The sequence below is a fragment of the Thamnophis elegans genome, chromosome 4 (assembly GCF_009769535.1).
Source record: "Thamnophis elegans isolate rThaEle1 chromosome 4, rThaEle1.pri, whole genome shotgun sequence".
NCBI classification, from domain to species: domain Eukaryota; kingdom Metazoa; phylum Chordata; class Lepidosauria; order Squamata; family Colubridae; genus Thamnophis; species Thamnophis elegans.
Genome location: NC_045544.1, coordinates 128,676,171 through 128,688,527, shown reverse-complemented (window position 1 = coordinate 128,688,527; position 12,357 = coordinate 128,676,171). Strand labels below are relative to the sequence as shown.

Genomic DNA, 12,357 nt, shown 5'->3' with positions numbered 1-12,357 from the left:
TAATGTTCCCTTTTATTCGTATCCATTTCATGTATTCATAATCATGTTTATATTTATATCTGTATCTAATACATATTTGGCAGCATAAATAAATAAATAAAAATAAAGTATTGGGGTGGTGGAAGCAACTTAATAAGTAATGGGAGGGGCAGTTTGATTTAACTGTGGTCAAATTGTCATCTATGTTGCTTGCAGACACCTTGTATTGACCGGAATTTTCTCCCTACCAATCAAAAGCTCTTGTTGCTTTGTCGAGCTTCCCAGGAGCAGGAAACATGGGTTCGCCATTTGATAGAGCATGCCACAGGAGTCTACACAGGGAGCTCTTTACTTTGATGGAACTCTGTACAATAAAGGTATGTGTTGACTCTTTCTAGACTGAAGCTGTGGATTAAAAGCAGGCAATCTTTTGGAAGTCAATGGATAGCAATAGCAATAGCAGTTAGACTTATACCGCTTCATAGGGCTTTCAGCCCTCTCTAAGCGGTTTACAGAGTCAGCATATTGCCCCCAACAACAGTCCGGATCCTCATTTTACCCACCTGAAGGATGGAAGGCTGAGTCACCATGAGCGGTGAGATTAGAACCACTGAACTGCAGATAAGTCAGTCGTGAAGTGGCCTGCAGTACTGCACCCTAACCACTGCACCACACCTCGGCCTACACTTTTTTCTTCTTCTGTGCTTTGAAGTCTGGGTAGAGTTCTATCTCCCCTTTCCATATTCCGCTTTTGCCATTACCAACCACGCTCACTTTGTTGTCAGTATCCACAGATTTCTTATCTTTTTGCTCATTTTTTTTCTTCCATTTTTTTTGAACGCTGTCCTCCACATTCTTCATTTGATAAACATCCTCAGTTTTTCCATCAAATTTTTCTGTTTTGTATTCCATATTCTCCCATCTCTTTTCAATTCTCTCTGTCACAACTAATAGATTTTGAATTTCAAACATCATTTGCAATGTTACAGTTTCTTTTTCCTGCTGCGCCATTGTTCCAATTTTACAGGCACTGCCACCTATAGGATTCAAGGCTATTTTAATAAACTTCAAACAGGTTCATTTATATCTTTCAAGTCAAAATGTTGTCTTTCCTCCAAAAGCTAGTGATACAACTCCCAAAAGCATCTGTATAAACAACTTGTGCGCTTCCTATTATCACTCTCCGTAAACAAACTGAAAGAACCTTGAATCTCAAGTGATCAAAGAGAAAGAAGAAAAAACAATGTATCCAGCCTCTAAGTGGCAGTGCTTTTCCTCCTGTTGTTACAACCCTCTTTATAATCCTTCTTATTATCTTCTTTATATTCCAAGCTTAAGAAGAAAAAAATAACCCTTAATGGAGTTAAAAACCATCCAATCAATTCAATCAAGCATTATAAAAAAAAATAAAAAAAAATAATCCATATCTGAGCCTGGAGTAAGAATGGCTGTATTAATGATCATATTAAAGACAGGTTGCTTTTATCTGGCCTGTGGTGAGGTAAACGTAAAGGTCAAGGTTCCCCTCACACATATGTCCCTGTGGTCATGTGGCTGACATGAGTAATGCCGAAGGCGCACGGGAACGCTGTTACCTTCCCGCCAACGGTGGTCCCTATTTTTCTACTTGCATTTATATGGCTTTCAGACTGCTAGGTTGGCAGAAGCTGGGACAAGTAACCGGAGCTGACTCTGTTATGTGGCGCTAGGGATTCGAACTGCCAAACTTCCGACTTTTCTGATCGGCAAGCTCAGTGTCTTAGCCACTGAGCCGTGTCCCTGTGGTAATAAAAATAATACAAATAAAATAAATAAATAAATAATAACAACAAATAAATAAATAAAATAAAATAATAACAAATAAATAATAAAATAAATAAAATAATAAAATAAATAAAATAAATAAAATAAATAAAATAAATAAAATAAATAAAATAAATAAAATAATAACATAAAGATATGGTTGCTTTTATGAATTGTCTAATTAGTGAGGTTTCCAGTTTGAATAGATGTATCCTTGTGCTCTGCTCATTCTGAAAAGCCTCTTTCAAACCCTCTTTCGATCAAACCCAAGATTGTGTATTCTCATGTGACCACCCTTCTCTTTAGCTCCAATTTTGGAGGCCTACATTTATTCAGTTCCTCATTTGCCATCACATGCTTACATTGCTAATAATGCTCACCAATTATACTATGCAAGCATATCATTAGAATCTCTGAAGATATTTAAATATCAATTCCGGGTGCAAATTCAAGGTGTTGGTTATTACCTTTAAAGCCCTGCATGGCATGGCTGCAAGTTATATGAGGAACTGACTCACCCTGATGGATTGGCTTGCCCTACTCACGCTGGCAGAGGAGGCTATACTGCAAATTTCATCAGCCAAGGAATTTGGCTGGTGGGATCCAAGAAGGGAGCCTTCTCTGCCATGGCTCCTGCCCTTTGGATATCTTATATGATGTATCAAAATAAATATGTTCTTTGAGGAATATGCCTACCTTGGAGTTCTGCTTTCAATCGATGCATTACTCAGAATGCTGACATCCCAACTTGTAACTATGATTTGACTTTGATGATGTTTTCATTTATTGTATCAGGAATATTTAGTTTTGGTGATTTAAATATTTTTATGCTGTAGCCTAGCCAACACTAGGCAGCAAATACATTTAAACTATATATATATAAAAACTGAGAACCACTACATCAGCACAAAATCTCCAGAACCATAAGCCTACAAACTTGTAATTTGGCATGTATATTCCTCTTGGCTCTAGGTGCTCACTAAGAAAGGATTTTTTGAATGACCATCAGATCATTAGTAGTTTCTTATACAATAATTATAATCCTCTGATGCTAAAGGAGTTTCTACTCCCCCTCCCCACCTGAAAAAACTCTGTACAAACTGACAGTGTGCCTCATATTACACATGCTCTAATGCTAAGGAGTTAGCATTCTACTCCCTCTCCCTCCTGATAAAGAAACTCTGTTCCAACTGCCAATTATCCTCACATTCCATTACCTCAGTCAAACTGCAGACGTTCACTCCTTCCACTAAGGAGCGAGCCGGGCTTCCTTACAGCACTAAACATTGGTACCTGCATGAAAATGTCTACCCTTTCACCTATGGAACTGCTTCCAGGACTCAAGTGTTGGTGGGAGCAATATTCCTTATGTGTTTCACAAAGCACCAACCATCACTGAGCCAACAGATTGCGAACTGGAATTTCCCTCAATAGCCAAATCTATAGTTTCATCGCGAAACACGGGTATCCAGCTAGTAAATAAATAAATTCAGAATGAAAATTAATTTAAATCATAGACAATTAGACACCCCACCATTTTTAATAACCAAGCTTTTTATGGTATTTTAATGTCAATAAGAACTTCACTTTGCTCTGTGAATGGAAACTCGGATAACTACAGAAATATTTGACCTGGGTCATCACCTGATGTCAATGATGTCATTTATAGGTGAATTTCTTCAGATGATTTCATAAATGGGGAGGAATTATAGAGGAAGAAGCTATTTCTCACATAACATATCCAAGACTTTTTAAGACTCTGAAAATAGTAACCCCAGTCTTTACATCCTGCCCAGGTTTCAAAGGAGAAAAGGACCACTGGAGAAGCAGAAGAACTCTCTGTGTCAAAAACACATGAGAGTGGCAGAAAGGAAATTGAAATGTTTGATGCGGCCATTTTACTGATACGCAACCCGTACAAATCGCTGGTGGCAGAATTCAACAGGAAATGTGCTGGCCATCTTGGATATGCCACAGACCAAAACTGGAAAAGTAAAGGTAACTAGGATAGCTAGGTCTCTTGTGATCATTTTGGCCCTGGGAATATTTCTTCCCGCCATGGAAGGATTGGGGTCAGTTTGGGATGGCAACGGAGAAGGGTCAATTAGAATCACTGCCAAATCAACCCATAGCATCTCTCTGCAACTTCCTCAGATGATTAATTTATTCTGGGACGAGAATGTAAAGGTTTCTTGCCCACAGAATAAATTGAGAGCTGCTATCACTTTTAACATAGATTGGACTTCATTGAATCCTTCCATGAGTAACCTTTAAGCAGGGTGGTCAAACTCGATTTCATTGAGGGCCACATCAGGGTTGTGTGTGATCTCCGGGGGGGTGGGGGTGGGGGGTCAGGTGGGGTTGCTGCCGGCATTGCTTCCGGTTCGGTGCCTGAAAAATTTGCACATCATTTTGTACACTAAAACCCTAAAAAAAAAAAAAATTTCCACTGAAAATTGTTCTGTGCATGTGCAGAACCGAAAAACAAGATGGCGGCCCATAGGAGAATGAGTTCGGGGGCATGGTAGGCATGGGTCATTGCCGGTTCCAGCGACCCAGGCAGTGAAGTTACTACTGGTTCGGTCGAAACCGGTCCAAACCAGTAGGAACCCATCTCTGGCAGGGGTGTATGTGGCCATTGATGTCACTCGTGTTGGGGGCGCCTGTGGTGGCCCAAGTGCTCTGCCAGAGAAAATGGCTCCCAAGCTTCATTTTTGGCTGGGACAGCCTCCTGCAACCATGTGCCAGTGAAAATGGAGCTCAGGAGGGCTGAGACTCCATTTTCACTGGCAGAGGCCCCACTGGCCAGTTCTTTGCTGTTTTCCCGGGTAGCCCCTCAGGCCAGATCTAAGCATCCTGTGGGCCGGATCCAGTCCATGGGCCTTGAGTTTGACAGCCCTGCTTTAAGCAAACCCTTCCAGACAAGTGGGGCCACTGCAGAAAAGGCCCTCTCTCTTAGGTTAACCAGCCTTTATTTCAAATGTTATTTCTACTCTTCTGTGACTCTTCTACTGTAGAAGAAGAGCAGGCAAAACTTGGGGCAGAATCAAATGAGGAAGTAGCCTAGAATCGTTATGTTGCCAGAAATGGCCCAAGTCCAGCCCGCTTGAATTCTGTTCATTCTATCTAGTGTCCATTTAGTGCTGAATGTTCTGACCCCCTCATCCGTCCAGTAACGAAAGCCGAGATGAGCTTAATTAGAATGTCCTTTAATAACAAGACTAGAATCTCGGTGGCTGAAAGCCAAGCAAACAAACAGATAAGGACCTTGGCAGCAAGTCCAACAAACCTTGGCAGCAATTCAGACAAACCTTGGCAGCAATCCAGCCGGCCAAGTTAGTTACGTTCTCTTTAGTCCAGTTTATTCCAATTCATTGGTATTTGTATGCTGCCCACTCCCGGGGACTCTGGGCGGCTTACAGAGAAACAAGGGAATTAAAGTTAAAAATAGAAATATAAACATTTTAAAAATACACAACATACATACACTTAAAATGGGGCTGGATGTTGATCAACAGCCCCAGGCCTGCCGGAACAGCCAGGTCTTAACGGCTTTACGGAAGGCTGGAAGAGTAGTGAGGGTCCGGATCTCTACGGGGAGATCATTCCATAGGGCCGGGGCAGCAACAGAGAAGGCCCTCACCCGTGGGGTCGCCAGCCAACATTGACCCGCCTATGGTACCCAGAGGAGGCCCAATCTGTGTGATCTAATCGGTCTTTGGGAGGTAAATGGCAGGAGGCGGTCTCTCAGGTAGCCAGGTCCTAAACCATGTTCTTGCAGAAGTCAATGTGTTGACTTCTGCAAGAAGGACATGTCACAAGCAGTCTTTTTTATAGTCTGGAGAGGAGCCTAATGACCATCAGCGGAGCGCAATTACCTCCTGTAATTGCATAATTGCTCCTGACACCGAGTAGCTCTTCGATGGCATGCATCCAGGAACAACTCACTGCTGGCTTCTGGATCACTCTCCCTTGTCTCCTCCCCACTGTCCAAGGCTCAGGTGCCACCTGGTGGCCAACCAGCCTCTCTGTGCCCTGCTCGGAGTCGGAACCCTGTCCAGAGTCCTCAACCTCCTCCAGAGCCGACTCAGAGGGCCCCTCGCTGTCGGAGTCTGGTGGCAGCTCCAACAGCTCCTGCTGGGCCACAACAGCTGACTATTAGTTGACTATGTAGATATAAGAAGGTGTAACAATTTTATGTTCTGCACAGGGTTCCAAAAAGCCATAAAAAACATCTTTTATTATCTTTCTTGCCCCGCAGAATGGCCGGATTTTGTAAACAGCTATGCTTCTTGGTGGGCCTCTCATGTGCTCGACTGGCTTAAATACGGCAGGCATCTCCTTGTGGTTCATTATGAAGACTTAGAAGAAGCCCTTCTTCCCAAGCTGAGGGAAATGGTTGAATTTCTGAACGTCACAGTGACTTACGACCGGCTCCTCTGCGTTGAAACAACCGAGATGGGAATTTCAAGCGGTCGGGAGCCAAGCAGAAAGGGTTTGAACCCTTCACAAAGGAAATGAAAGAAATGATAGATCAGTTTATTGTGATCGTGGACAAAGCCCTACGTGAGAGGAACTTTACGGGGCTGCCAAAAATGTATTTGCGCAGATGATGCCCTGCAGCCAGCTTGCTGCATTGTTAAGGAAAGACCGAATAATGAAATTAAAGAAAAGGCAGGATTTTATAGCATTTAAAAGCAAGATTTGCACAGAGTCTGCTGATGAATGCAAATTCTTAAGACTTGGACAGTCTTCAGGGTACTAAGTGCTATGAAAGGCAAGCAATGAAGGATGGAAATTAGGTTATAAACCGAGGCAAAAGCCATTAGCATCTCTGCCTGTGTGTGTCCTTTTCTCTATAAATGGCTACGAATTTTAACATTTTTGTGCACTGCTAATTCTGGGAAATGTGGCTGGGGGCGGGAAGCAACAGTGTCCTTTCTCTTATCCTTACTGCCTACTAGCAATATTTTCTCAAGAGTATCAAACATTTTTATAGAGTTTTTTGGCAATTCAAATGTGTATTTTTCCCCTGGGTTTTTGGTTCGTTGGTTCTTTTGTTTCAAAACTCATCCTGATAAATATTTTTAGTGAAGCAAGTTAATGGGAAAAAAACAATAACTGTCTTTGTCTTTTTTTTCCCGCCGTTTCATCTATATATATAAAAGCAAAATACCACTCATGCATCATCAGGAAATCTCCAGAACTGTAAAGCCTACAAACGTGAAATTTGGCACGTATGTGCCTCTTGGTTTCTAGGTGCTCGCTAAGGAGGGATTTTTCAAAATGACCATCAGATCATTATTATTTCTTATATTATTATTATTAACACGCTCTGATGCTAAGAAGTTAGATGTTCTACTCCCACTTCCCATCTAAAAAAAGCTCTGTCCCAACTGCCACGTGGGCGTGGCCAACGCATGACTCATCCAGCCTGCGGGCTGGGAGTTTAGATATTTTACTCCCTCTCCCCATCTCAAAAACACTCTGATGCTAAGAAGTTAGACTGATGGAAAGAAGGAGATAAGATAGGAGAGGCCTCTGTGGGGCAAGCCTGAAGGAGAGAAGGGGATAAGATAGGAGAGGTCTCTGCCTGAGGCAGAGAAAGGGAGAGGAGAGGCCAATGTTAACTACTCATTAATTTTCAAGCTGTAAGTGTTGATTTATCAAGCCCGATCACATTGTTTTGTAGTGGAGCACAGGTGTAATAGCTCCCCTCCTAATTTAAGAAAGTAAAGACTCTTGAAATGGATTATTTCAAAAGGAACCTTTAATCAAGCAGGATGAAAAACCATTAGAGGCAAAGCAGCATCTGAAACCCTTTAGGCAATACAAGTGGGATTAAACTGATAATGACCCCTCCCCTTTGTCCGAATGCAGATTCCGACCAATACACAAGTGTGAAGATGTTTCCTTAACTCTTCTGCCCTGAGAGTCGAATAACACACGTTCCCATGGCTATCTCTAGTTAGACATTAAAGTAAGATATCCCACATGGCCATCATAAACATCTCTTCAGAGGTGCTGGGACCTTCAGTTTTCCGGTGACAGGAAACCAGTTGTAAAACTCAGTCATTATAGATACAGCTAGTGATTTAATTCCGAGGCCCCCTCCTCCCAATTGAATGGCAGTATCACTTTTAGGGATCTGACAATGGGAATCCAGCTAGTATATGATACATGAAGACATTGCATTGCTTCTTGCTGTTTCTTATTTACAGGATAATCTTGTATGTGGGAATTTAGCTGTAAGTCTTGACAAGTACAATGGGATTTACTCCCAGGTAAGTGTGCTGGGGATTACAGGCTTAGCAATGAAATTAATTTGGTGGAAATTATTTTCATAAACTTACTTTAATTGGTTTATAACGGGTGTCAAACAAGCATTGTTATGGCAGCACCATGTGACATATCACTACTTCCCCCCACTTTCGCTAAACCGGCTGTGGACATGGCCAGCCTGTGACGCATCCAGCCCACAGGCCCTTAAATAAGAGGAGTGCTTTCATTTTAAGAGACATGGATCATGACACTGAATAAGGACTTTTGAATACTTTGGATTCGCTAATTTGTAACCCTGTGGCTCTATGGAAAGCTATCTGAGCAATTAACCTTTCCTGCTATTCAGTAAAGGAGACAGTATTTCCCACCTAAACTTTATTCAGCACTGCAAGATTCGATAAAATGTAAAAAAAACTAAAAAACAATAGTATATGATTACAACATGAGTAACAACTAGCAGCATGCTCCAAAAAAGAGACCAAGCTGTAACTAAAGATTAGGTCGAAAAGTGGGGGGGACAATCAAGGATAGCTAAGTACTGCCAATTGCTTAGGCCAGGGGTGTCAAACTGCTGGCCGTTGGGCCAGATGCTGGCCACACCCACCCCAGCTCCACAAATGGGAAAAATTTCATCAAACGCCACATGACGGCAACGTCACACAGCGACTTTGGCACCCATGGCTTAGGCTCTAAGTTCTACATTGAGAAATAACAGAGAAATGAAAGCAGAAGATGCAGACATTAAGAAGCACCTAATTGGCAATGGCCATTTGCAAAACAGAGCATGCAAAATACTTGCCATAGACCACACAAACCATACTGTCAATGTATCAGAAGGAGAAATAATTCAACATCTTTTACAAAAATTAAGAAGAATGTATTTTCACTATTTAAACTGTGGTTCAAACAGTAGACAATGCTTATGGAAACCAATAATCCAAAATATAGTGGAATTTTCAACTCAGCTGTTGTGTTGCCATAAAGGTTTAGGGAAACGTTGATTACAAAGCCAACATTAAGATGCATGGACTTCAACTCCAGAATTCCCCAGCCGGCATAAACAACACACTGTTATAAACTGTCTATCCTTTTGATCCTTATTAGGTTTAGGAAATATGGCTTCAATATTTTGAACAAGGTGCTTTGCATACCAAAGGCAACATGATTCGTCCTGTGAAAATGTAGTACAATTGATCCTGGGTTTTTTTTGGAACACCATCTAGCCCAGTGATGGCTAAACTTTCTCCCATCGCGTGCCAAAAGTGGGGGAGCTCAAGGAGGTCATGCGCAGGCATGCCCATACCCATAATGCTATGTGCACGACTCCCCACATGCATGCACGTGCAACCCTCCCCCCCACCTTTGGCGCATGATAGACCTGTTTTCCGCCTTCCCCAGGCTCCAGAGGCTTTTTAAGAACCTGGGGAGGGCGAAAACAGCCTCCCCCCACCCTGAGGCCCTCCAGAGTGTGAAAAATGGCCCTATGGGCAAACCAGAAGTCCATTCCCAAGGGAAGCCTCCAGAGGATGAAAAATGGCCTTAAAAGAAGGCCGAAGTCAGCTGGTCAGTGAACATGTGCGTGCCCTAACAAATGGCTCCACGTGCCATCTCTGGCCTGCGTGCCATAGGTTCGCCATCACGGATCTAGCCTGTTCTAGCAGCTCAAAAGCTTCTGCTTTTGAAAGCTACATGAAAGAAGCATATCCTGCAACATTCAGAACTGCTGGAGGGCAATGGAGGCTTTGCACTGGTCTGGGAAACGGGTGTGGATTGAGATGCTTATGTTGTTGTATGAAGCAGTTTAGAGAGTTGCCACATCTGGATTGCAAACAAGAAAATATTTGAGTGGCTGTCCCAAAGCTGCTTTTTCAAGAGGCTTTGTGGATTTTATGAGTTTTGACCCTTTGAATTTTCTAGATAAAATATGCCCGAGCAGTTATTCTCTTCTGAAAATAGAAGTGAAAAAATAGGTTTTCAATTATCTGTAACAGGAGCCTCCAAACATTGGTGACTTTAAGGCGTGTGGACTTCAACTCCCAGAATTCCCCAGCCAGACAAGAAATAATAGATGGAAACTTATCAAGGAGAGACCCAACCTAGAACTAAGGAGAAATTTCCTGACAGAACAATTAATCAGTGGAATGGCTTATTTCCAGAAGTTGTGGGTGATCCATCACTGGAAGCTTTTAAGGAGAGACTGGACAGCCATTTGTCTGGAATGGTATAGGGCAGTGATGGCTAACATTTTTGTCCTCGTGTGCCAAAATTGCCCCACCTCCTGTACATACATGCATGACCCCCATCACGCTCTCCTGCTCCCCTGTGCATTGCACGACCCCTGTGTGATCCCCACGCATACGATGACTCCCCCTGCATCTCATTTTGGGTCTAGACTTCCTCCCTGAAGCTTCCTGAAACCAAATACCCCAACCCACACACATGCAACCCACTGCCCCCACCCCCGTGCAACCCCACACATACACATGTGTCTAGTTTAGTTTTAGTTTTTTAGTTTTATTGGGATTTATATGCCGCCCTTTTCCCTGAGGGGACTCAGGGCGGCTTACAACCACAAGGGAGGGGGGTGCAGTGTCAAAAACAGAACAGTATGTGAACAAAGAAAAAATAGTAAAAACACAACTTTCATTCAGCAATCAAACACTCGGGTGGGTAAATTGGGAACCTATCCCCAGGCCTGCTGGGAGAGCCAGATCTTGAGGGCTGCGCGGAAGGTCTGGATAGTGGTGAGGGTACGGATCTCAATGGGGAGGTCGTTCCACAGGGTCGGAGCTGCAACAGAAAAGGCTCTCCTCCGTGTGGTTGCCAGTCGGCATTGACTGGCAGATGGAATTCGGAGGAGGCCCAGTCTGTGCGATCTAATTGGTCGATTTAGGGAGGTAATCGGCAGAAGGCGGTCTCTCAAGTACCCAGATCCACTACCATGGAGTGCTTTAAAGATGGTCATCAGTACCCTGAAGCGCACCCGGAGACCAACAGGTAGCCAGTGCAGCTCGCGGAGGACGGGTGTAACGTGGGCGAACCACGGTGCGCCCACTATCACTCGCGCGGCTGCATTCTGGACTAGCTGTAGCCGCCGGATGCACTTCAAGGGCAACCCCATGTAGAGCCCATTGCAGTATTCCAGCCTAGAGATCACAAGGGCTCGAGTGACTGTTGTGAGAGCCTCCCGGTCTAGGTAGGGCCGCAACTGGCGGACCAGGCGAACCTGGGCAAATGCCCCCCTGGTCACAGCTGACAGCTGGTGGTCAAAAGTCAGCTGTGGGTCCAGGAGGACTCCTAAGTTGCGGACCCTATCTGAGGGGTATAAAATTTGACCCCCCAGCCTAAGCGTTGGTGTATTAGCCAAATTATTGGGAGGGAAGCACAACAGCCACTCGGTCTTGTCCGGGTTGAGTACCAGTTTGTTAGCACTCATCCAGTTCCTAACGGCCTCCAGACCCTGGTTCATCACGTCCACCGCTTCATTGAGTTGGCACGGGGCGGACAGATACAGTTGCGTATCGTCCGCATATTGGTGGTATTTTATCCCGTGCCTCCGAATGATCTCACCCAGCGGTTTCATGTATATGTTAAATAGTAGGGGGGATAAGACCGAACCCTGCGGCACCCCACATGTTAGGGGCCTCAGGGACGATCTCTGCCCCCCGACCAACACCGACTGCGACCTGTCCGAGAGGTAGGAGGAGAACCACCGTAAAACAGTGCCTCCCACTCCCACCTCCCGCAGACGTCGCAGAAGGATACCATGGTCGATGGTATCGAAAGCCGCTGAGAGGTCTACTGCATGCATGGCAAAGACCCGAAAATCAGCTGGCTGCCGGGAGGCTTGCACATATGCACGGTGAAGCTGAGCTGGGTGATGGCTCGCATGCCCGCAGAGAGGGCTCCCCATGCCACATGGGGCATGTGTGCCATAGGTTTGCAATCATGGGCATAGGATCTCTTGTTTGAGCAGGGGTTTGGATTAGAAGACCTCCAAGGTCCCTTCCATCCCTATTATTCTACATTCTATGATCTACATCAGGGGTGTCAAACTGGTAGCCTGTGGACCGGATATGTCACGTGCAAGTTACTCTCCCTCCGGCTCTGCAAAGGCAAAAAAGATTGTGATACGTTGCAATACGTCACGTTACCCGATCGAGTTTGACACCCAAGATCTAGATAAATAAAACATCTAGAGTAGAGCAAGGGTGGGCTTGAAAAATTTCAACAACGGGTTCCCTGCTGAGTTGCTGGGTGGGAGTGGCCATGGTGGGTGTGGCCTAGTCGGCC

General features: G+C 44.2%; 1 protein-coding gene across 1 annotated transcript in view; it reads left to right on the top strand.

Moving 5' to 3' along the window:
• Nucleotides 1-6,661, top strand: part of LOC116508144 (WSC domain-containing protein 1-like) — a 60,092-nt gene extending 53,431 nt beyond the window's left edge. The window contains 8 exon segments of the mRNA XM_032216644.1: nucleotides 196-223; nucleotides 226-274; nucleotides 276-324; nucleotides 326-356; nucleotides 3,579-3,628; nucleotides 3,630-3,780; nucleotides 6,044-6,226; nucleotides 6,229-6,661. Of these exon segments, the coding sequence (XP_032072535.1) occupies nucleotides 196-223; nucleotides 226-274; nucleotides 276-324; nucleotides 326-356; nucleotides 3,579-3,628; nucleotides 3,630-3,780; nucleotides 6,044-6,226; nucleotides 6,229-6,395 (708 nt within the window). The 3' untranslated portion in view covers nucleotides 6,396-6,661.
• Nucleotides 6,662-12,357: the final 5,696 nt, after the last annotated feature.